Source organism: Gymnoscopelus braueri (assembly GCF_963280865.1).
Source record: "Gymnoscopelus braueri genome assembly, chromosome: 17".
NCBI classification, from domain to species: Eukaryota; Metazoa; Chordata; class Actinopteri; order Myctophiformes; family Myctophidae; genus Gymnoscopelus; species Gymnoscopelus braueri.
The window spans coordinates 44,359,591-44,383,903 of NC_137617.1; the positions used below are offsets into that span (position 1 = coordinate 44,359,591).

The 24,313-nt window shown below is 44.9% G+C and overlaps 1 protein-coding gene across 1 annotated transcript in view; it reads left to right on the forward strand.

Moving 5' to 3' along the window:
* The first annotated feature begins 2,599 nt into the window (after nucleotides 1-2,599).
* sdk2b (sidekick cell adhesion molecule 2b) overlaps nucleotides 2,600-24,313 on the forward strand; it is a 650,002-nt gene continuing 628,288 nt past the window's right edge. The window contains 1 exon segment of the mRNA XM_080455991.1: nucleotides 2,600-2,724. Within this exon segment, the coding sequence (XP_080312117.1) occupies nucleotides 2,607-2,724 (118 nt within the window). The 5' untranslated portion in view covers nucleotides 2,600-2,606.

A 24,313-nucleotide genomic window follows, 5' to 3' on the forward strand; every position in this document is an offset into this window, starting at 1 on the left:
CCTCAAATCATGAACACAGCACGCAATTTCTGTGAAACGTTGTACTCACATTCCCACTATAGGCCGAGGAAGAAATGCCACTTAAACATTTTCAAATCAGCCTCATGGTGGCGCTATAACAGGCCGATCTGTGTTATATCCTATAACCGCACCCATCTGTGTAAACCTTTGTGAGCGCACTCCCTAGAGGCCAAGGAAAAAACCTTTGCCCTGTATTTTTCCCGTCTGTCTTTTATAGCGCCACCAGGAGGCCGACTTATGTAAAACAATTTCTTGGATATTACTCCTTCAGATTGTATCCAAATTTCACGCAAATCGGTACACATGATCTCTATATGTCTTGATCCTGATTGGCTAAGTGTGACAGTGGCCCAGTTTGACCAAAATGCCGCAAATCATGAACGCAGGATCCGATTGAGGTGAAACTTTGCATGCACATTCGCAGTGCAGGATTAACGGAAGGGCTTTAGGTGCTGAAGCACAGGACACCAAAGAAGACCGAACTATCACCAAAAAGCGCCGAAATGTAGAAGCAGCGGCTGCTGAAGGAGCGCTAAAACAGTGAAACGCGGCGGTGAAGCGTCAATCCCCCCCCCCCTCCCTCGCTGACAAAACGGTCCTGGGGGGCACCGAAACGGAGCGTAGCACCGGGCACCGTGAAGGGTTAATCCGGCCCTGCACATTCGCACTACATTGAGGAACAAATGCCACCCTTTTCACATTACCCTATTATAGCGCCACCAGGAAGGCCAATTTTTGCAAAACAAAATCAGTACACAGCATCTCTATTAGTCAAGTGATCAAGACAGATCCCGTTTTTCACATTCCATTCTGCATGGCGAATTCCTAACATCAGGGACGTGCTGGCCACTGGGAAATTCGGGAAAATTCCAGAACGGCCGCGCCATTTACGGGCCGCCAGACAGCCAGTGGGCCAACCAAAAAAAAAGAAAAAAAGAAAAAAAAGTGTTTTTTTTTTTAATAAAAGTTTTTTTTTTGCTCCCGTTTTAGGATTATTACGGTAATTTCCGGGTCGCGCGGCCCAATTATTAGTTACGTTACTGTTGGGCTGGGACGTTTTTCAGCAGTGGCGTAATTTACATAGGGTTGCTGGGTTAAAACCCCCCCCCCCCCCCCCCCTTGACAAAACCAACCCCCCCCCCCCCCCTTGACAAAACGGTGGGCCGGTTCGGAAAATCCCAGAGCTGAATTTTGGTCCCAGCACGCCCCTGCCTAACATTAATAGCCATTAATAACCTCCCCACATTTCAATAACCTACCTGACCTGGCTGGCGGAGACCTGTGCTCCGAGGAGCACAGGTCTTTCTTTTTTTTTTTTTGTGGTTGTCAAATCCTCTCCCTGAAATCCAGCCCATTGCTCCATAATATTAGCTCTGACTGCCTCTTGGCCAGACCTAACGCTGTTCACATTGTCATTGTTCCTCCTCTCTCCGCATGGTGGCAACCTGCGCTGCGCTCTACACACACACACACACACACACACACTCACAAGGACCCGGGCAGAAGCGCACAGACAGCCCAGGCTCTCCTCTCCTCTGCAGTAGGCAGCACAGTGCCAGTGAGGCATCGGTCACTACAGTGTGAAGAGAGAGAGAGAGAGAGAGAGAGAGAACAGAAAGAGAGAGAGAGAGAACAGTGCTCTCTCCACCCAGTTCTCTCCACACACCACTCAACTCTCAACTAAATGATAAGTTCTTCTCCTCCTCGGATAAAAACAGCGGATCTCATCGACCTTCTTGGAGAACTTTGGCTTGTTTATTCTCCACCCATCGAGAGGAGGAAAAGCATCATCTTATTTGCGGAGGAAGGGATTTTTTTTTTAATCCGCGGAAGGATAGGATAGCCTACCATGAAGAAGGAGCTTATTATTAATTGAATGTTTTTCGACAACCTATAGCTATTACTACAGGCTACGGAGTGATTTCAGACCAGCGACGAAGGAGGCTTAACTTTACAAAGGGAATAATAGAGACATAGAAAGACTCACAGATACTGTGGATGAGGATTTTTGCACGCAGGTGCAGAAGATTTGAAGAATAATTGGACGGAATCTTTCAGCGCCACAGACGCGCGCGCTCACACACACACACACACACACACACACACGCACACGCACACGCAACACGCAACGCCTTGTTGTGTGCACAATTTGAAACCATAGGGATTCGGACCCGTTTAGGTTTTTTTTTGTGCCGTTTGTGCGTCTCTTTACGGCTCGGACCAGCATCTTCATCTTAAACCGAGGTGTTTCTATCAACTCTACTATAGGCTGACATTTAGCCTTACAGCGTTATTACTGTCCGTTGGAACTTCTCGCTTTGCGCTCTAACGGACATAACGGTCCATATAACGGTCCCTAATAACGGTCCATATAACGGTCCCTCTGCTTCTAGGTTTATTCGGACCCCTGCGGGAGGACCGTGCAGCGCAGGGCTCGTAGTAGGCTCTATACCCCGGGTGTATATACCCCGAGCCCCAGAGCCCTCTACTAGCGGACCACCGACACCCACCAGACGGCCGTTGGAGGCTGAGAAAAAGGACAGAACCTGGACAACAGGACTTGGACGGAGGAGACAGATATCAACATGTTTCCAGCCTGCAGCAGCCGGACATCGCGCGCTGACCGGAGGAGGATCGACCCGATGCGACGCGTCACTTGGATCTTATTGTTTTGCCTGTTAATGGACCGCACCAGAGCTCAAGGTAAGACAGACCCCATGGTTCTATACGTTCATTATTGACCCGAGGATCTGCTGCTGCTTTCATACAGTCAGACCAGTTGCTGTGGTTCTGGTTCTGTGGTGATGTGTGGTGAACTGGAACCCTGGTTGGGGTTCAGTGGGATGGCTGGACTAATGGACTAACGGTCACTATATGTGTCAGTGTGTCCGTTAGGTGTGTGTGTTGATGTGTCCGTTTAGGTGTGTGTTGATGATGTGATCCGTTACACTGTGTGTCCGTTAGGTGTGTGTTGATGTGTCCGTTAGGTGTGTGTTGATGTGTCCGTTAGGTGTGTGTGTTTATATGATCCGTTACACTGTGTGTCCGTTAGGTGTGTGTGTTGAAGTGATCCGTTAGGCGCCCTGCAGAGCGCAGCTGGTTTGGTCCCAGTTGTACACTTTAATACACGATGCTTATGAACACTGACTGGAACCCTGCTAATTTCTACTTCATCTCTCCCCCGTTTTCTACTGTCTGTCTGTCTGTCTGTCTGTCTGTCTGTCTGTCTGTCTGTCTGTCTGTCTGTCTGTCTGTCTGTCTGTCTGTCTGTCTCACTCTCTGTGTGTGTGTGTGTGTGTGTGTGTGTGTGTGTGTGTGTGTGTGTGTGTGTGTGTGTGTGTGTGTGTGTGTGTGTGTGTGTGTGCGCGCGCACGCACGCACGCACGCACGCACGCACACACACACACACACACACACACACACACACACACACACACACACACACACACACACACACACACACACACACACACACACACACACACACACACACACACACACACACACACACACACACATGCTTGCTGTTTTTTCTTCTTCATTTCTAACACGTCTTTACACACACACACACACACACACACACTTAGAGAGAGAGAGAGAGAGAGAGAGAGAGATCCACTCATTTGTATTTGGTGAAACAGTGGGCAGTGGACACACACACACACACACACACACACACACACACACACACACACACACACACACACACACACACACACACACACACACACACACACACACACACATTTTTATTTTGGCTGTGTTGGGGGTCACAGTTGTTTATAATACCATACTGTTTGCTGTTTTATTGACATTCTATCTTTTGACAGTCCTCCACAGCATCATGTAATGCAACGTGACACTTTCATTAGTCTCTGTCTCTTGATGCTGAAGCTGAGCCATCATGTTGTTTCAAAGCTCTTTCCTATTTTATCTCCTTCCTAATTCCAAGTTGGTATTGGAATGGCATGTGTGTTTAATTGTGGGTTTCTTGTTTGAACATGATGTTCTGCGAGAGAGAGAGTGTGTGTGTGTGTGTGTGTGTGTGTGTGTGTGTGTGTGTGTGTGTGTGTGTGTGTGTGTGTGTGTGTGTGTGTGTGTGTGTGTGTGTGTGTGTGTGTGTGTGTGTGTGTGTGTGTGTGCGTGCGTGCGTGCGTGTGTGCGTGCGCGTGCGTGTCTGTGTGTGCGCGTGTTTTCTGCACCATCAGGGGCCCAGCTGTGTGAGAATGCTAATCTGATTAATACGTCCTAATTAATTAATCAAGCAGTCATCCCACAGAGATGGAAACGTTTACCCACAGCAAAGAAAAGACGCTGCATCTGTAAACAGAGACATGACAGTGATGTGAACAGGGATAAAGTCATTGAAAACACCCTCTGAATGCGTTATAATATATGGAACCATGCAGGCAGAAAAGAGCCGTCCTTGGGGTTAGTGTGTAACCCATTGGTTCTCAATGTGGGGTCCGGGGACCCCCAGGTGTCCTTGAGTGAGTTCCATGGGGTCCCCAGCTAAATGATAGATAGGAACCAAATGGACCCTTATGGGTCTGTAACTCTGAGAGTGTACAAATGGAACCAAATGGACCCTTATGGTTCTGTAACTCTGAGAGTGTACAAATGGAACCAAATGGACCCTTATGGTTCTGTAACTCTGAGAGTGTACAAATGGACCCTAACGGGTCCATTTGGTTCCATTTGTACACTCTCAAGAGTTAAATTAACATTGATTTTTCAATATAAATTGGGGTCCCAGAGATAGAAATGTCATTAAATGGGGGTCCATAGCCTATGTCAAACTGGGGTCCTTACTGCTCGAGCCGTAAGAAATCTTCTGTTATGGGGGCCCCTGGCATATCTTTTCAAATGGGCTAATAAGTGTCAATTTGGGGGTCCTTGACATGGAAAAGTTTGAGAATCACTGGTATAACCCATTGGAATTTGATGGATATCTGGGGATGTGTGTGCGGAGGGCTGGATGGACATTATTTATGTTTACACCTGTTCAGTGGTGGAAAGTAACTAAGTACATTTACTTAAGTACTATACTTAAGTACAAATTTGAGGTATTTGTACTTTACTTGAGTATTTCCAATTTCCAATACTTCTACTCCACTACACCTCAGAAACAAATATTGTACTTTTACTTCACTGCAATTATTTGAAAACTTTAGTTACTAGTTACTTTTCAGATATAAATTGTTATTATAAAACATACATTAACCACTTTAGCCCTATTTTATACCTAGGCTATTTGAAAATAGCCGATCTACAAGCTCACAACGCGTCGCAAGCTTGTAGATCTGCTATTTTCAAACATTTAAGTACTTTTACTTTTGATACTTTAACTACATTTTGATCCCAATACTTTTGTACTTTTACTCGAGTAAATTTTGAAATCTGGACTTTTACTTGTAACGGAGTATTTCTATATTGCAGTATTGTACTTTTACTTGAGTAAATCATTGGAGTACTTTTTCCACCACTGCACCTGTAGAGCCCTGAGGGAACCATGCAGGCACGCTGAACCACATATAAGTGGTTAATGTAGTTCATTAAAAGCCTGCATGAAAAGCCTTGGTGATTCATGCGTGGAGGAGGGCCAAGGCATATTTTTGGTTTGTTTTTTGGTACCCTGTTCCTAATCCTTGTAAATGTCTGTCTGTCTGTCTGTCTGTCTGTCTGTCTGTCTGAGAGTCTGTAACCAAATGGACCCTTATAGATCTTTGACTCTTGAGAGTGTGAAATGAAACCAAATGGACCCGTGAGGGTCCATTTGGTTTCATTTCACACTCTCAAGAGTTCAATTATTGTTAAACATCTGCATTACTTAATTAAATAATTGTTATTTTGATCAACGTTGACCTGTTATCTCTCCTATTGGTACCAACATCAATACAACATGGATGGAATTGTGGACAAAATCGTGTCCAACGACAACAAAATACTCTAAAGTCTTGATATGAAAAAGGTTGAAAAACCACTGGTTTCTTGGAAACATTGCACCCTCCAGTCTAATAATACTTCACTATACACAGTAGCCTCTACAGTATAGCCTACAATCTTCACTTAGACAGACATATATACTAATTTGAGTTATTTCAAAGCAGTGATTATAGCTACACAGTATAATTTATACATGCTCATGGTTTAAATGAACACTCAGAATGTGTACTATCATTTCCCCCAAAAAACACATTAACCTTGGCATATCCCTAATTTGGGGCGTGTCATTTGCAGGGCGAAATCCTTCAAATGTGTCTAAAATAACCTAATCTACTTATATTTCGACCTATTTTCAGTGGTTAATCCATCTTAGAAGAACACGAGCGACACAGAAGACAGTATTAGTTGAAAGTCACTCCCTTCCCTTCCCTCCTCCCTCCCTCTCTCGCTCTCCCTTGCTTTTCTCTCATCTTCCTCGTCTCTCATGTGGACACTGGGCTTGTTTTTTTGCTATTGTGATTCAGGTATGGCAACCAGCTGCCAGCTGAGCGTTACCTCTGGAGCATTGGTTCTCAAAGTGGGGTCCGGGGACCCCCAGGGGTCCGTGGAGGGGGTACCAGGGGGTCCTCAGCAAAATGTGTTACTACATTTTTAACCACTTTAACCCTGTCATACTTTGGCTATTAAAAAATAGCAGATCTACAAGCTCATAGCGCGGCACCGAGTGCCGCGCTATGAGCTTGCAAATCTGCAATTTTTTTGAAAAATCGTGAAAATGTGTGCAAATCTTTGAATATTTATATATATAATTTTTTTAAACCGAACATGTTTACTAAAGTTTTTGCTCCTGGGGGGTCACTGTCACAAAATATGAGATGGGGGTCCGCAGCCAAATTATGTGTAATTTCGGGGGGGTCCTTCACTTGAAAAAGTTTGAGAACCACTGCTCTGGAGAACGGAGTCTAAAGCCCCTCTGTAATACAACGTAAGGGGGAGGAGGAGGGGAGGGGGGGAGGAGGAGGGGAGGGGGAGGTAAAACAAACAAGGCTATTCACCTGTTTCCTAGGCTGTGTGTTTTCCACTTCCTGTCGATTTCATTGGTTATCATTGGTCATCTGACCAGTTTCATTGGATTTCATTGGATCAAATCGACAGGAAGTGGAAAACGCACAGCCTAGGAAACAGGTCAATACGCTATGCTATGGCAGATATCCATCATTCATGAGAGGGTTATTCGTTTGCTGTCGGGGCAGAATCCTCTTAACTCCATATTTTAACCTTTTGTGTTTTTTTCTGTAACATTAACGCCCTTACCTGATCATACTACAGTGTCACACAACAGTATCAAAAGTAACAGATCTACAAGCTCGAAACGCGTCGCTTCGCGCCGCGTTTCGAGCTTGTAGATCTGCTACTTTTGCTATTTTTTTCATTTGAACCCTGAAATGGAACAGTTTTGGACATATGAGGTTTCCCCCAGACAGAGATATCCTCCTCCTAGATGACATTTACAGCTCATAGATAACACCCTCTCTGTGTGTGTGTGTGTGTGTGTGTGTGTGTGTGTGTGTGTGTGTGTGTGTGTGTGTGTGTGTGTGTGTGTGTGTGTGTGTGTGTGTGTGTGTGTGTGTGTGTGTGTGTGTGTGTGTGCGCTTGCGTGCGCTTGCAGTGCGTGCGAGGGGGAATAAGGTCCTCCACATCACCGGTGTCTCTCCATGGTTCCTCCCAGGGCTTGATCGATCGAGTGATTGATCGTATGAATACTTTATTAACATGATTATTAACAGTAGAGCAGGTCCAATCATAAGGTCTATTTACAGAGAAAGTATAGGGGCGGGGGTCAGGAAATTCTATAATTCAAGGAGCTAACTACTTCCTCCTCTCTCTCTCTCTCTCTCTCTCTCTCTCTCTCTCTCTCTCTCTCTCTCTCTCTCTCTCTCTCTCTCTCTCTTAACCCCTTACTTAACCAAGCTCGAGCCAAACATAATACACATTATCTCAAGCCTTGTGGGCAATCCGTGTCTGTCTCTGTACGCACACATGTGTATAGTAGTGTAACGTGTGTGTGGGTGTGCGTGCTTGCATGACCAAAGGATGGCATTTGGTCAGCTCTCTCTCTCTCTCTCTCTCTCTCTCTTCTCTCTCCTCTCTCTCTCTCTTTAGCTTTAGTTACATTATTGGCTGGTGGGGTCAGTAGATGTGGGAATTAATTGGACACACTTCAGACCGTTGGCGAAGCATACAGCCTTTTTGAACATGACCCGGGCGACCGGAGCCTTACATCTCTCTCTCTTTCTCTCTCTGCCCTCTCTCTCTCTCTCTCTCTCTGTCCCTTTTTGCTCTTTTCTCCCCGTGATGATTAAAGGACGTGATGAGGTGAGCAGCATGCCTCATGGACGGACATGTCGCCCGGCGCTATGGCCACGTTTTAACCCATTAAGACCGGGAACGCATCTGTGTCATTTCACAATTTTTTTGGGCTATTCAAAAATAGCAGATCTACAAGCTCATAGCGCGGCACCGAGTGCCGCGCTATGAGCTTGTATATCTGCTATTTTTAAGAAATCGTGAACTTCTGTGCACATATTTTAATATATATATATATATTTTTTAAGCAAATATTTGTACCTCAAATATTCGCTTCTGGGGGATTCTACAAATGTCTTCTAAATCCTAATCCTTTTCTGAAAAATGTTTGTTGCTCTGGGGCGGCAGTGTCTCAGGGGTAGAGTGGCCGGTAGAGCGGCCGGATGGAGAACCGTGAGGTTCCCAGTTCGATCCCGGGCTCCCCCAGAAGAGTTAGTGTCGAAGTGTCCTTGAGCAAGACACTGTGAACCCCTAAATGCTCCCGATGAGCAGGTTGGTGCCTTGCATGGTTTCCTCCGCCATCGATGTATGAATGTGTGTGTGAATGAGTGAATGTAATGCACAATCTATGTAAAGCGCTTTGGATAAAGCTGCTATATAAATGCACCATTTACCATTTTGCTGTAGGATATAAAATCATTGGTGCTCCAACTTTTTCATCTCAAGGACCCCTGAAATTATGTGTTTGGCCGCCGACCCCCATCTGAAAATATGTCTTTCCCAGAAGCGAAGATTTTAGTCAAAAATGTTCAGTTTAAAAAAATATATTTTCATAGATTTGCACACATGTTCAGCCATAAGTATAAACTAATGGTTGAAGTGGTTACACAGATGTGTTCCAGGTCTAAATGGATTAATGACTAGTCGGGGCCGAAATGGCCTTTTAACGACGGGATAGACAGGGGCCTCTGCTGCCAAATAGACACGTTGTCACGCGGTCGCCTCGCTCTGAGGACGGCCGTGAGGGGAAGAGAAAAATGATCTCTACGCTCCTTTGTATGTTGTCAGACATTACCGTCACACAGCAGGGGGGGAGAAAAAACAAAAACAATGTATAATGAGCTACACTCTACAGCACTCTCATGAGTACAGACTGGTTTACACGACACGATCTTGTTATGCCAAAGTTTCCGTCGTTAATATCTAAACAAGGGTTCCGGGGTTTTGTTGTTATGCGCTCTCTGTGCTCCCGAATGACAAAACATTCTGCTTCTCGTTCAAATAAAGACGACGTCTTGGCGTCAAACCAAGGGGCCCCGTGATAGTCTGTGGTGTAAAGTAACTAACTACATTACTCATGTACTGTACAGTTTTGAGGTATTTTTTCTTTACTTGAGTATTTCCAATTTCCAATACTTTTACTTCTACTCCACTACATCTCGGATCCAAATATTGTACTTTTATTCCACTGCATTTATTTGAAAACTTTAGTTACTAGTTTGTAGATTTTGATTATTGTCACAGAACATACATTAACCACTTCAGCCCCTATATACATTTCGACCATTTGAAAATAGCCGATCTACAAGCTCACAATGCGTCGCGATGCAACGCATTGTGAGCTTGTTATGTGTGAGCTGCTATTTTCAAAAGATTTGAAAACTTGAAATATGACATTCTGTAATGAGTACTTTTACTTTTGGTTCTTTAAGTACATTTTGATGCCAATACCTTTTTACTTTTACTCAAGTACATTTTCAATTCCGGGACTTTTACTTGTAACAGAGTATTTCTACATTGCATATTGCTACTTTCACTTAAGTAAAACACATTTGAGTGCTTTTTCCACCACTGGCAAACATCTTGGCGTCAAACCAAGGGGCCCCTGTGATAGTTGAAAGGCTGTTCCCTCTCCCTCCCCCCCGACCGCAGCACACGACTTCCTTCCATAAACTCTTATTTACTTCCTTTCATAAACAGGACACACGCGAGCCGCACGCTGGATATCATGATTGAAGTGACATTTCTAAGAAGGAGCCAGGCGTCTCTCTTTACACGGCTCGCCTTGCATTCCCCATTGACTGTTGGGGCCCGCCGCCTGCCTGCCTGCGACAAAGAGCGCGAGCTCGCCTGCTGGTTTCATTTCTAACACGTCTATTTCGGGGGCCCCGGAGCGGCGGGGGAGAGAGGACTCAATTGGAATGTCATGTTTGGCATACTCACACTTCTGTATCACTCAACGTGGAGCAGATTAGCCTGACAGGCTTTGCAGCCTCGACTTCAGGGAGGGGAGTTTTTTGGGAGGGGAGTTGTCTGTCTGTCTGTCTGTCTGTCTGTCTGTCTGTCTGTCTGTCTGTCTGTCTGTCTGTCTGAGGAACTGCGGTGACGGCGGGTCGATCCCCCCCGCTGAGATTAGCGTCCGCAATGCCGGGTGATGAGCAGTTGTGTACTTAGTAACTAAGTGCATTTACTCAAGTACTGTACTTAAAGGTAGGGTAAGTGATTTGCTTTGGTTAAAATAATTGTTAAATAGCTCTATATTCTGATAGTACTCATTGCTATAGAGTGTTTGTTCAGTAAAAGGAGCCTCCTTGTCTCTCCACCTCTTTATTAAACAGAAAATGCATTTTCGTTTCAGTTTCAGTTTCATTTCCAATTTTATCCAACCAGGACAGAGAACTCAATCAGGATATAGATTAAACAAGTGAAAATTGGAATTGATGACACTAAGAAATGAGCAGACAAAATTGGAACTGGAACACTATACAAATTAAGCTTAAAAATGGGTACTTTCTCCTGATTGGCTGAGATTTTGTCACCTACCGAAAAATGTATTTTCTGTTTATTAAAGAGCTGGAGAGACAGGGAGACATCTGTTACTGAAAAAACACTCTAGCAATGATTACTATCAGAATATAGTATTTTAACCTTTTAACAAAATACTTTTTGTTTTAACCAAAAAATATCACTTACCCTACCTTTAAGTACAATTTTGAGGAACTTTTACTTTGCTGGAGTATGTCCAATGTTCAGTACTTGTACTTCTACTCCACTACATCTCGGAGGCAAATATTGTACTTTTACTCCACTACAATTATTTGAAGACTTTAGTTTCTAGTTACTTTGTAGATTTTGATTATTATTACGAAACATACATTAACCACTTTAGCCCTATATATATTTTGGCCATTTGAAAATAGGCGATCTACAAGCTCACAATGCGTCGCATCGCAACGCATTGTGAGCTTGTAGATTTGTTTACATTTTGAACTTGTGAAATGGGACATTCTGCATAAGAGTACTTTAACTACTTTTACTTTAGGTACTTTAAATACATTTTGATACCAATACTCTTGTACTTTTACTCAAGTACATTTTGAATTCTGGACATTTACTTGTAACAGAGTATTTCTGCATTGCAGTATTGATACTTTTACTTAGTACCTTTTGCACCACTGGTGATGAGAGAGTGGCGTTGGTGAGGGGGGGGCTTGGGGGGATGGGGTGGTGGGTGGGGGGTGGGTAGGCTGGGGGGTAAAGTCTGATTGCCCAGACGTCTGCCTGGCGAGATGCTTGGCATAGCGGGAACGTTTCAGCCATGGTCTGTTTTGGGACCGTGTGACCTCGACTCTGGTTACTGTCACGTACAGTATACGTGACAGATCGCCGGTCGTTTGGTACTCTTTGGAAACCCCGTTAGGCATGTCCGAACAGTGCCGTGCCTCTGGAAACACACGTGCAGATTCTGAACATCTTATTGGTCCCAGGAGAGTCGAACAACGGGCTTTACACTGTCGTCGGGTGTTGTGTGTAATATCTGCTCTGAATGGACTGGAGGAAATTGAGCTAATAAGGCTGTGGCGTGTGTATATTTGGTCTGTATCTGTGCACGTGTCGCAGAATTGGCCTTCTAGAGTCAAGCTTTTCCAATCTTCCGGGGCTTGTATGACAAATGGGAACCTGCAGATAATAAGATGGCACCTTTCTAACAAGGTCTCTCCATTGTCGATTTCTTGCCCCCCCCCTCCCCCCACATACCAAAAAGACACCCCTTGGTCTCTTAAACCATTCAATCCGGAAATGCGTTTGTGTCATTTTTAGATTTCATTGGCTATTGAAAAATAGCAGATATACAAGCTCATAGCACGCTATGAGCTTGTAGATATGTTATTTTTTTTTAAATCGTAAAAATGTGTGCAAATCTTTGAATATATATATATATATTTTAAAGCGAACATTTGTAACTCAAATCTTTGCTTTTGGGGATTCTACAAATGTCTTCTAAATTCTAGCAGTTTTTTAAAAATGTATTTGGCCGTGGACCCCCATCCTAAAATATTTTGTTCCATGGACCCCAGAAGTTGAAACAGAGTTAAAAATGTTCGCTTTAAAAAATACACATTCAAAGATTTGCATAAATGTATACTATTTTTCAAAAAATTGCAGATCTACAAGTTCATAGCGCGGCACTCGGTGCCGCGCTATGAGCTTGTATATCTGCTATTTTTTTAAATAGCCAAAACAATCTTTAAAATGACAGAGATGCTTTCCTGGTCGTAATGGGTTAAGTGTGGCCCTGCTCCTTTTGAAATGCCGTGGGTTTATCTCCCCGCATTGATTTGAAATTGAAATGGAGCAGGGTGAAGGCCATTCCATTCGGTCCCCACGTGGGGGGAAAAAAATGGACTTTAGAGTGAAAGCAATGGAGATGAGTCTGGGGCCGCTGTGTGTGCAGACGGTATAGTTCAGAGAATGGCCAACGGACTGTAAAAATGCTTCTGATTTGTCACTCATCTTGACTGACAGACAGCGGGCTGGGGCCTGTGTGAAGCCTGCATGCCTTCCATGATATCCCTTCAGCCCCATACGGTTCGTCTGAAGGTCAGAACACACTTCCTTCAGTTTTCAAGGTGTAAAGAAAAAAAACATTGAAAGCGCTTCCACAAGGGGATGTGGAGCCATATCGTTGCCGTGGGGCAGAAAAACCTCTTATCTCCATATTCAAACGTATAACTGTTTGTGTGTTTTTTCGTAAATCTACGGCCATACTTGATCATACTACAGTGTTGCACAAAGGCATCAAAAGTAGCAGATCCACAAGCTCGGGTTTGAGCTTGTAGATCTGCTATACTTTTCTGCCTCTGTGTCGCACACTCTTTTGCCACTTTTGAATTTAAATCCTGAAAAGCAACAGTTTTGGACATGTGAGGTTTTCCACCACGACAGAGACGATAAGTAAAAAAACAATCGGGATCACATCATCCACCAACTGACAGCAGACTTTATTTATTTACGTTTCTCCCCTTTCTCTCAACTCCTCTCGGCGTCTGGCCCATGTCTGCAGGCAGAGCGGCCCCGGCCAGGCAGGCCCGGCGGCGCCCAGTTGAAGATGGAAACAGCCAGCCGATAGATGCGACGATGGCCTTATTTGCAAATAGACTGCCTGCCTTCTCAAGCCCCCCCCCCCCCCCCCCTGCCCCCACCCCCCCCCCTGTCATCTCTACCCCGCTGTCACTGTGTGGAATGTGGCACACATGAGAGAGAGAGAGAGAGAGAGAGAGAGAGAGAGAGAGAGAGAGAGAGAGAGAGAGAGAGAGAGAGAGAGAGAGAGAGAGAGAGAGAGAGAGAGAGAGAGAGAGAGAGAGAGAGAGAGAGAGAGAGAGAGAGAGAGAGAGAGAGAGACACCGCTGTGTGGCTGTGTGCCTCTGTTTGTCTCTGAACGTTTTTTAATTGGGTTTCACTCCCACAATGCCGTCCCCGACTGGGACAAAAGGCCACCTGGGTCAGCGGGTGGTTGGGGGGGAGGGGGGTCGATGTGTGCCCCCCCCCCCCCCCCCCTGGCACATTAAACGAGCCTCGTCCCGTTTGTATGTGTTCATAAACCCGGCTGGTAATTAGCCTGGAAGCAGCGCTTTTTAAACAGCTTGCTTTTTCGTTTTTTTGTTTTCATGCGAATCAGCAACAGTTGATCACCGGTCGGTTGGTCGGTCTCCCGTTTTTTTTGTGTTGATGGATGTAGCAACTTGACACGTTGTTGTGAGCTTGTAGATCTACTATTTGTTGGTTAATAGAATAGGGATGCTGGGGTGCAAGTGGTCAACAACAAAAGTGGCATTTTAAGAGTTTTAAGCATACATATTTTGATGATTGCTCTAATACCGTCAATCGCAATTATTTTGGCCACTAGTAATTGTGACATTGAATCTTCATATGGCCCTCTGTCGGGTGGAAACCTCATATGTCCAAAACGGTTACTTTTCAGCATTTTCCAAAGCAGCAAAAGTAGCAGATCTACAAGCTCGAAGCGTGTCGCTTGTGGATCTGCTTCTTTTGATGCTTTTGTGTGACGCTGTTGTATGATCAAGTAGGTTGTTGTTGATTTACGGAATGCGTCAAACACAAAAATATCTCCATGAATTCAAGGGTTCATGGCGTCTGTCATCGATAGAAAATAAGATTTTTTTGGGGTGAACTACTCCTTTAAGTAGGGTATTTGAGTAAATGTACTTTGTTACTTTCCTCCGCTGCGTAAAAAGTCATCTGTAGGGGGGAGTGGGGGGGGGGGGGGGGGCTTACGTAATGGGGTTTTCATAGAGGCATGAGAAGCTGAGAAAAGTTGGGATTAGAGCACCCTGGAATGTGCTTCTGCTCAATGAGTTGAGGGAGGAAAATGAGAAGTGGCTAGCGTGACAATGAGGGCATTAGAGGAAGGGGGGGCTGAGGGTGGCGGGGGGGCGGTGAGGCGCGGCCGCCAAATGGAAGAACTGGGACATGGCATCGATTACGCCGTGCCATTGCCACCTTAAAAAGTGCTCCTCTCTGCAGAGGCAGACCCAGTAGTGTGTGTAGGCAATAGGCATACCGTTTGTTATGCCAACTTCACCCCGCCTCAGAAGCTCTCTTATCTCCTGCTCGCTGTATTAAAGTATTAAAAAGCCCAAAATGGGATTTTAGGAGTGTTTCCGAGCTGTAAAGTAAACCATGCATATGCAGAAAGAGTGTTTTTTTCCCCCCCTCTGTTGGAGTGGGAGGGAAGGAGGGCAGAATGTATACGAGGGGCAGGGAAGAGAGGACTAGTTGTAAGCCTGTGAATGTATGCCTGTGTGTATCTATGTATTCGGTAGTTAGATAGATAGATGGATAGATAGATAGGTGCGTATATGTGCGTTTGTGAGTCTTCTCAACCGTCATGCTGCGTTCACACGGACAGATACAAAGATACAAACATACAAAGATACACAGCATATCTGTCGCTCTGTCTATCTGTGTCGCTCAACACGGTCGTTGACGTCATCAAGCGCTGCCTCTGTCATCGGAGCTACAGCTGTAGTTTTGTATCTTTGTATCTGGAAGTTGAACTCAGCTCAACTTCAATTTGTATCTTTGTATCTTTTGTAGCGGATCTACAAACGTCAGATGTTGCTTTGTATCTTGATGTCGCTGATGGCTTCTATTGAACATGAATGGTAGCGTGACGTCTTTGTATATCGGCCTGTGTGTGAACGCAGCATTATGCTGCATAGCATAAAGCGGTCTTACAGAGATGTTATTTTCCATTGTGTGTGTGCGTGCGCCTGCGTGCGCGTGCGTGCGTGCGCGTGTGTGTGTGTGTGTGTGTGTGTGTGTGTGTGTGTGTGTTTGTGTGTCATGGAGTGGGTTTGGTGCAGCACCGAATGAGGCTGCCAATACACGTCCGTCCAAGTCCTCCTCTTCTTTGGGGCGGCTGGCTGTCTGTCTGTCTCTGCAGGGCTATCAGAGAGTCAGGGACACAGTCCTGTCTCTGCTGGGCTATCAGGGACACAGAGCAGCGGAGCAGAGCCCTTTTCTATGACTTGGCAAAGTCAAATACACAAAAGGCCTTATTCCTCATTAGGGATTGGGCTTGAGTCTCACTGTGGACTCAATGCTTTATTCATAAAGCTTCCCTTTCTGCCGACGCCAGTCACTAGGGAGAGGACGTTTAGAGTGAACACAACACACTGTGTGTGTGTGTGTGTGTGTGTGTGTGTGTGTGTGTGTGTGTGTGTGTGTGTGTGTGTGTGTGTGTGTGTGTGTGTGTGTGTGTGTGTGTGTGTGTGTGTGTGTGTGTGTGTGTGTGTGCGTGTGTGTGTGCGCGAGCGTGCGCATGTGCTACATGGTGTAATAAACCAGAGCGCTTTAATCACGGCAGGATTTGCTCAGGCGTTCTAAAAAGAATCCTTAACAAGGGGGCCCTTTTTTGTGAAAGTGTGAGGGATTATCCAATATAATCATTCAACTTTGGAGGCTGATGGCAAGTGTTGTGGAGCAGCGTATATAGGAAATGAAGGTAGGCATATTACACTAATTTGGCAGGACGTGGAGGCTTAGATTAAAGATAAGTACCAGTATAAGTACCAAAAACAAAAAAAATAAGAAACTGCTGAAAGAAATGATCTCTGCACTTTTAATACGAGCATCGCTCGTCTCTCTCAGATTCCCTCGCCTCTCGCGGAACGCGGCACAAAGGCGAGGCTGAATCAGAGAGTGAAAAAAGCGAGGATGCGGAGGCCCCCAGATGAAGCTGTTAAGCAACCGTGGTGCTTTTTGCACGTAACGCGGTATTAATATTAACGCAAGGAGGCCTTCAAGTCGATAAAGATGCGGCGCAGCTCTCGATAGAAGCAGCCACACACACACGCACGCACACATGCACACACACATACACGCACGCACGCACGCACACACACTTATTGATGAGTTCTTCTCCCGTTTCTCTTTGTATTTTGTCAACCAGAACCATCTGAGCGATAAAAAGCGAGAGGGTTGATGGTTATACGTCAAGCTTCAGAGCCCAGATCTCGGTACTGTTTAGCTGCCCTCCGGTGGATTAAGACATGCCGTTATTTAAGCACAACAGACGCCCTATCCTGCACGCGCTCCACTATCGAGCTACCGGCTCACTAGCAAGAAGCCATATTATTCCTTCTCCGCTCGTTTGCTTGTGTCCCATAATTGGGGGAGAATATGTCGGCAGCTCATGGCACACCAAAGGCTGCTGAAAACGCACTCGCTTTTTTGTACTGCGAGAATAGAGGCGAGAGCCTTGTGCAGCAAAAGGTTAGGGAGCCGTGGCAAAAAAAAAGAAAAGTTGCTATACCTGTTACTTTTGGCCAGGCAATAACCCATTAAGACCGGGAACGCATTTGTGTCATTTTAAGATTTTTATTTGGCTACTAAAAAAAATGCAGATATACAAGCTCATAGCACAGCACCGAGTGCCACACTCTGAGCTTGTAGATCTGCTATTTTAGAAAAAAATCGTATATATTTTTAAAGGGAACATTTGTAACTCAAATATTTGCTTCTGGTGGTCCCTGGAACAAAATATTTTGAGATGGGGGTCCGCGGGCAACATACATATAATTTTGGGTGGTCCTTCACATGAGAAAGTTTAAGCACCACTGATATGTTTTTCAAAAAACTGTTAGGATTTCGAAGACATTTGTAGAATCCCCAGAAGCAAAGATTTGAGTTATAAATGTTCGATTTAAAAAAAAATATATATATATATATATATTCAAAGAGTTTAAAAAAAAATAACGATTTTTTGAAAATAGCTGATCTACGAGCTCATAGCGCGGCACTCGGTGCCGCGCTATGAGCTTGTAGATCTGCTATTTTTTGAATAGCCAAAGAAAGCTAAAAAATGACACAGATTCTTTCCCGGTCTGAATGGGTTAATGAGGCAAGAAGTGGGGTTGCAGAGTGCAGAGACGAAGGACTCATTTGGAAGTTGTTCTCGTGGCCTGTAAGGTGTTCTGTGGAACATAAGAAAGTCCACGGACATAATGAGAAAACAGAGACTCAGAGATCGATGCTGGAGTCATCATGCCCAGAGAGAGCGCAATGGATGTGGTTTCTGGGGGGAAATTAAACAACGGCAGGCTTTCAGCCACACGTGTTGCCCTGCTCCCCCATTATCAGAGACCTTGAGTGGAGGTTATTTGGGGGGTGGGGGGGGGCACCGGACGTGCCTTTCCTCTGAGATATCCATCAGTGGATCGTAGGGATGGGACGATAATCGTTATCTATCACGATTAAAAAAACGCTTACGATAGTCATATCACGGAGATTCGTGAAATTGTCCGCTACCTGGGTCTAAGTGTGTTCCTTTTTTTGTCTTTTCTTGTCTTTTTTATCCCACGATTTTTTAACCTATTTTTTCACCCAGTGCTAATTGCTTATGTAATCCTGGGCGCTACTCTCCCTCTGCCAGCCTGGGGAGAGCCCGGAACTGAGCTCATTCTTCCTTCAATGCATGAGGAGTGAGCAGGCCGCTTCTTATCACCTGACAGGGGGGGAGGTTCCTCGGTGAGACGTAGTGCGTGGAAGGAACACGTTATTCCAACCAGGTCCTTTCCCCTCCATCAGGCACCCCGGCTGACCAGGGGGAGGCAGTATAGAGACCAGGATTACTGCATGTTTTTGTGTGGGTACCTACCCTAGGAGACACGGGGTGAACATACAAACTCCACACAGACTACGTGTGTTCCTGAATTATTGGCTGAGGAGGAGGTGTGCGAGGCCATACATGGCGTGTGTGTGTGTGTGCACACTTCTGTTTACAGACGGGAGGGAGTGCATACCGTTTGAAGCAGGGATCTAACACAAAGAACTGGCGGTATCGCATGTACAGGAACACGCATGTAAAAGCATCGCGCCTGGGCCTTTTTGAAGCTCCGTCTTTCCATCTCCGCGCGCCGCAGACGTGAGGCGAGCCAGTCGAGGCCAGCGCAGCGCCTGACTAAGGCTTTGCGTGGAGGGAAACATCTGAAAGGCTTGTGGCGTCGCATTGAAGCGTTGAAGCTCGTTTTTTCTTCTTTCATTGCTTCGGCGAGAACAATGCGGTCGCTTATATCCGAGAGACCCCCCCGTCCTTTTCATCTTCCTGTAAGTCAAGCCATATCCCACTGGCTCTCTCTTGCGGCACACGCTACGGCCTTCCCGAAATAGCGGCAGCGGCAGAACAGAAAAAACACTTTGGGATGCCTTCTGGAGTCTAAGCATTCCACCTACGCTACCCGCCCGCCCGCCCCGCCCACGCATCGGCTGCATTTTCCACCTGGCAGCCAATCTCAGGCTCGCTCTGTGCCTCTGCTACCGTTGTCCTTTTGAAGTGGGCTGCCAGAATGACCTCTGCGAAAAATAATAAGCCAGAGGTGTTGATGTGATTATGGACTTGAACTTTTTCCTGCGCGCTCTTTAAGTGGACCATTATGCATCGGGGAAGGCAGGCGGGCATGGCAGGCTAGGAGTTTGGAGGCACAGCGGAGAGGCACGTTTAGCCGCGACCTCCTCCTCCTCGTTTTGGCTGAATGGAAATGAGCGCCGCGGACCCTCAGCGTGACACTCGCCTCCCTCCACAACCCCACTCACTCACTCATGCGGCGGCTCGTGTGTTTGTAATGGAAATGCAATCAGACTTGGCTGGGGGGCTGGAGGGAAGCCACCTCTTAACCCTGTAAATTACCCTTCCCCCGGGGGTGGGAATTTTCTGTGTGTTGGTGGTGGTGGGTGTGTGTCCCAATTATTATTGTGAGTCATTCCAGAGAGAGAGAGAGAAGCCGTGTGTGTGTGTGTGTGTGTGTGTGTGTGTGTGTGTGTGTGTGTGTGTGTGTGTGTGTGCGTGTGCGCGTGTGTGTGTGCGCGCGTGTGTTGCATCTGTGTTTTTGTGCGAGCACAACGGGCCAGTAATCCAAGCACGTCGGCAAGTATTTATAAGCAGCCCTATAAATGTCATCGTGTCTCTTGACGAGCCGCCATGCACACACTCGACTGGCCTCAGGCTGTCAGCGGTGTAAATTAAGTAACTAAGTACATTTACTCGAGTACTGTACTTTTTTTTACTTTCTTCAGTATTCCCAATGTTCAATACTTTTACTTCTACTCCACTACATCTCAGAGGAAAATATTGTACTTTTACTCCACTACAATTATTTGAAGACTCCCAGTTTGACATGCATTAGGCTACGGACGGACCCCCATTTAATGGCATTTCTATCTCTGGGACCCCAATTAATGTTGTAAAATCAATGTTAATTTAACTCTGAGAGTGTGTACAAATGGAACCAAATGGACCCTGAGTTACAGACCTGTAAGGGTCAATGTGGTTCCATTTGTACACTCTCAGAGTTACAGACCTGTAAGGGTCAATTTGGTTAATAACAATCTATCGTTTAGCTTTGTACACTGTCTGTGTTACAGACCCATAAGGGTCAATTTGGTTAATAACTATCTATCGTTTAGCTGGGGACCCCTTGGAACTCCCTCAGGGACCCCTGGGGTCCCCGTCGGACCCCACTTTGAGAACCAATGGCGTAACCAAACTCGCAACTCATTGACAGAAGCACTTGATGTGACGATGACGAAGATGCTCTCGCCTCTTGATTTTTTTTCTTCTTCTTCAGAATCACACACCTGAAGACGCCACTTGAGAACAAATAAAATAAATAAATGAATAAACAGAATCACTCACAGCCAACAAAGACGCCGCTTGAGAACAAAGGACGCTCTTTCAATTAGGCGGGTGACGGCTGCTTTGTTAGTCTGAGCAGGTACAAGACGTGTTTTGTAAACACACGGTGAGCACACTTTAGAAGTGATCAGGGGCTTGTCAGGTATCCGGGCGATAAGAAACAACGACAGTCACTTGTGATTTAGAGTCTTTGATTACCCTCCAGTTTATCCCATTACGACCGGGAACACATCTGTGTAACTTTAAACATTACTTTATACTTTGGCTATTCAAAAATAGCAGATCTACAAGCTCATAGCGCGGCACCGAGTGCCGCGCTATGAGCTAGTAGATCTGCTATTTTTGAAAGATTGTGCACATCATTGAATATATATATTTTTTTAAAGCAATTTTTTTTACTCAAATTTTTGCTTCTGGGGGTCCCTGGAACAACGTATTTTGAGATGGGGGTCCACGGCCAAACACGAATCATTTTGGGCGTCCTTGACATGAAACAGTTTGAGAACCACTGATTATAGCAACATTAGTTTTTTTCAAAAAACTGTTAGGATTTAGAAGACATTTGTAGAAATCAAAGCAAATATTTGAGTAAAAAAATAAATATATTCAATATATAATTTTCAAATGTTCATGATTTCTCAAAAAATAGCAGATCTACAAGCTCATAAAGTACAAGATAATGGTTAAAATTGAAAATGACAGATGCTTTCCCGGTCTTTGTGGGTTATTCAAGACACTTTGCCATTACCTCGTTTGCCTTCTCTCTCTCTCCCTCTCTCCCTCCCGCTCTCTCCCTATCCTCTCCCTATCTCTCTCTCTCTCTCTCTCTCTCTCTCTCTCTCTCTCTCTCTCTCTCTCTCTCTCTCTCTCTCTCTCTCTCTCTCCCCCCCTCTCTCTCTCGCTCTCTCTCTCTCTCTCTCTCTCTCTCTCTCTCTCTCTCTCTCTCTCTCTCTTATTATGAGATGCAGATGTGCATCTTGCAACTTTCTACAGTAATTTGATGCCCAGGATTTTTGTGTGTTTACGGATGTTTGGCACGGGTCGAAAGGCAACTCGTCAGAAGCGATATCGGAGCCCGTCGGCTCCAATCGATGCACAAACAAACGGCTGCCGGTTAGAAAGGTTCTTTTTTTGGAAGGGGGGCTAAATTCAATTTTCATCCCATTGACTGATCCAGCCCTGTGAACGATGGGAGCGAGGATATGGTGGGGGGGAGGGGGGGAGAAAAATGAAATTCAATTGGATGTTGTTTTTCAAAGGAGCGTCGGGGGAGCCGGGCATTAAAGAGAGAAGAAAATTGTCAGAGCCACTGCGAATTAGAGGGCCTTCAAGATGTTAGATGTTTGCCCTCAAAGACTCTCTCACTTGATTCAAAGTTCAATTGCTGGGCTAATAATAAAACGAAACAGTCTGGTGTCTGAACTCTAGAGATACCATCTATCATTTTGCATTTCATTTTTTAAGGCTATAAGCAACAAAAGCAACCTATACACCAACAGCCAAAGTGAATTACATTTTACATCGTGTCTGTCTGGATGGAAACCTCACATGTTCAAAACTGTTACTTTTCAGGATTCAAATTAAAAAGTAGTCGTGATATACAATATTATCGGTAGCGTATCGATATCGGTCAATATCGGTGAACGTCCACGTGACAACGTCGGCTGGGGGGGGGGGGACTACTGTCGGCTATCAATCTCTTGTATCGTCGCTGTTAGGTGGGGAAAAAAAATGTCACTTTTCAGGATTCAAATTCAGAAATATCTCAAAACTTGAGCTTGTAGATCAGCAATTCTTTTTTTCCTTTAAAATTTTTATCCCACGATTTTGTAACCCATTTTTTCGTCTTGAAAAGTCGTGATATACAATATTATCGGTAGCGTATCGATATCGGCCGATATTTCATAAAACATGCAATATCGGTATTGGACCAATGTCAAAATAATTGACCGATATTGACCGATATTAAACCGATATTGACCGATATTGATGCAGTCCCCCGCCTTGATAGTATACTAGGCAGACTTGTCGGGCAGAAACTCTTATCTCCACATTTTTTTTGTAAATTAACGCCCCTACCTGATCATACTACAGCGTAACGCCAAAGCATCAAAAGTTGCAGATCTACAAGCTCAAAGCTTCGAGCTTGTAGATCTGCTACTTTCGAATTTGTATCCTGAAAAGTAACAGTTTTGAACATGTGAGGTTTCCACCCTGACAGAGAAGACGATGTAATTCACTTTGGCTGTTGGTGTAGGTTGTTTTTGTTGCTTATACGCCTTAACAAATGAAATGCAAAATGATAGATTGTATCTCCGAGGTCAGACACTAGACTGTTTCGTTTTAGTATTAGCCCAACGATTGAACTTTGAATCAAGTGAGAGAGTCTTTGAGGGCAAACATCTAACATCTTGAAGGCCCTCTAATTCGCAGTGGCTCTGACAATTTTCTCCGCCCGACGGAGACGATATATTGGTCTCTCTTTCTTCAGCACAAATGTGACTGGGGCTAGAGAAATGGTCCTCAAGTCGACCGTTTTTAAACAGTAGAAACTAGACTTGTTCTTTTCCATATTAACACATACAGTGCCAAGAACGCATCGATGCTTTCAAATCCATCGCTTGAGTGCCAGGATTCCAAAGAACGCATTGATGCGTTCTTTTGAATTTTCATTGTTTAATCTGTGATCGCACGGCTTTGTTTATTTCTCATCAACACTTTCGTTTTCCACTTATGTCACACTCACCCGGAGCCGGATGTAAAAAAAAAAAATCATTTCCGGGTCACGTTGTTTTTCTCCGGTGATTTTCGTCCAGAATAAGGAAAAACACGTTTTTTCACACAGTATAACAAACGAACGGACAGCTCAACTTCTATTTTCTTTGGTCCGGGTGACTAACAGTCATCGTCGTAGTGTATCACATCGTTTTCAGGCCGATCAGCGGGCCAGAATTGTCGGAAACGTCACACATCCTTTGAATGACCGGATATGACGTGGGCCTGTTTGGGAGGGGGCGAGCGAGGTGATCAATGTTTGGATGTGCTGCTCTCTACTGGTGGAACAATCGTAGGTGCTTGACAACACAATCAGAGAATGTATTTGAATGAAAAATTACAAAACAAAAAAATTAAAAAACACGCAAATTGCTGGCACAGGGGTGAGTACATTATGAATAAACTCTAGCAGTCAATGTGTTAACACAGTTTGAATGTTGAAGAAGGGGTTGAATAAATCCATTGTTGACGCCCATTAACAGGCCCTGATTGTGTGAAATCTTTGAAAGCTGTTTTCAGTGCTTTGACAAGTTGAAGTCTGGTTAGACAAGATTCAAATGACCATAACTTCTTCACATATTTCAATAGGCAACACATCATTTGAAAGCTTGCATTATGTACTTTCATAATCTGTAAAAAAATAAATAATAATGGCCATAGCTTGCGGCACAAAGCATTGTACCCAGTCACAAATGTGGTGGGATTTAGATAGCATATTGTTGTGACAGATGCTATAGGCTCATTGTTTATACCAGGTATCCAGGTTTC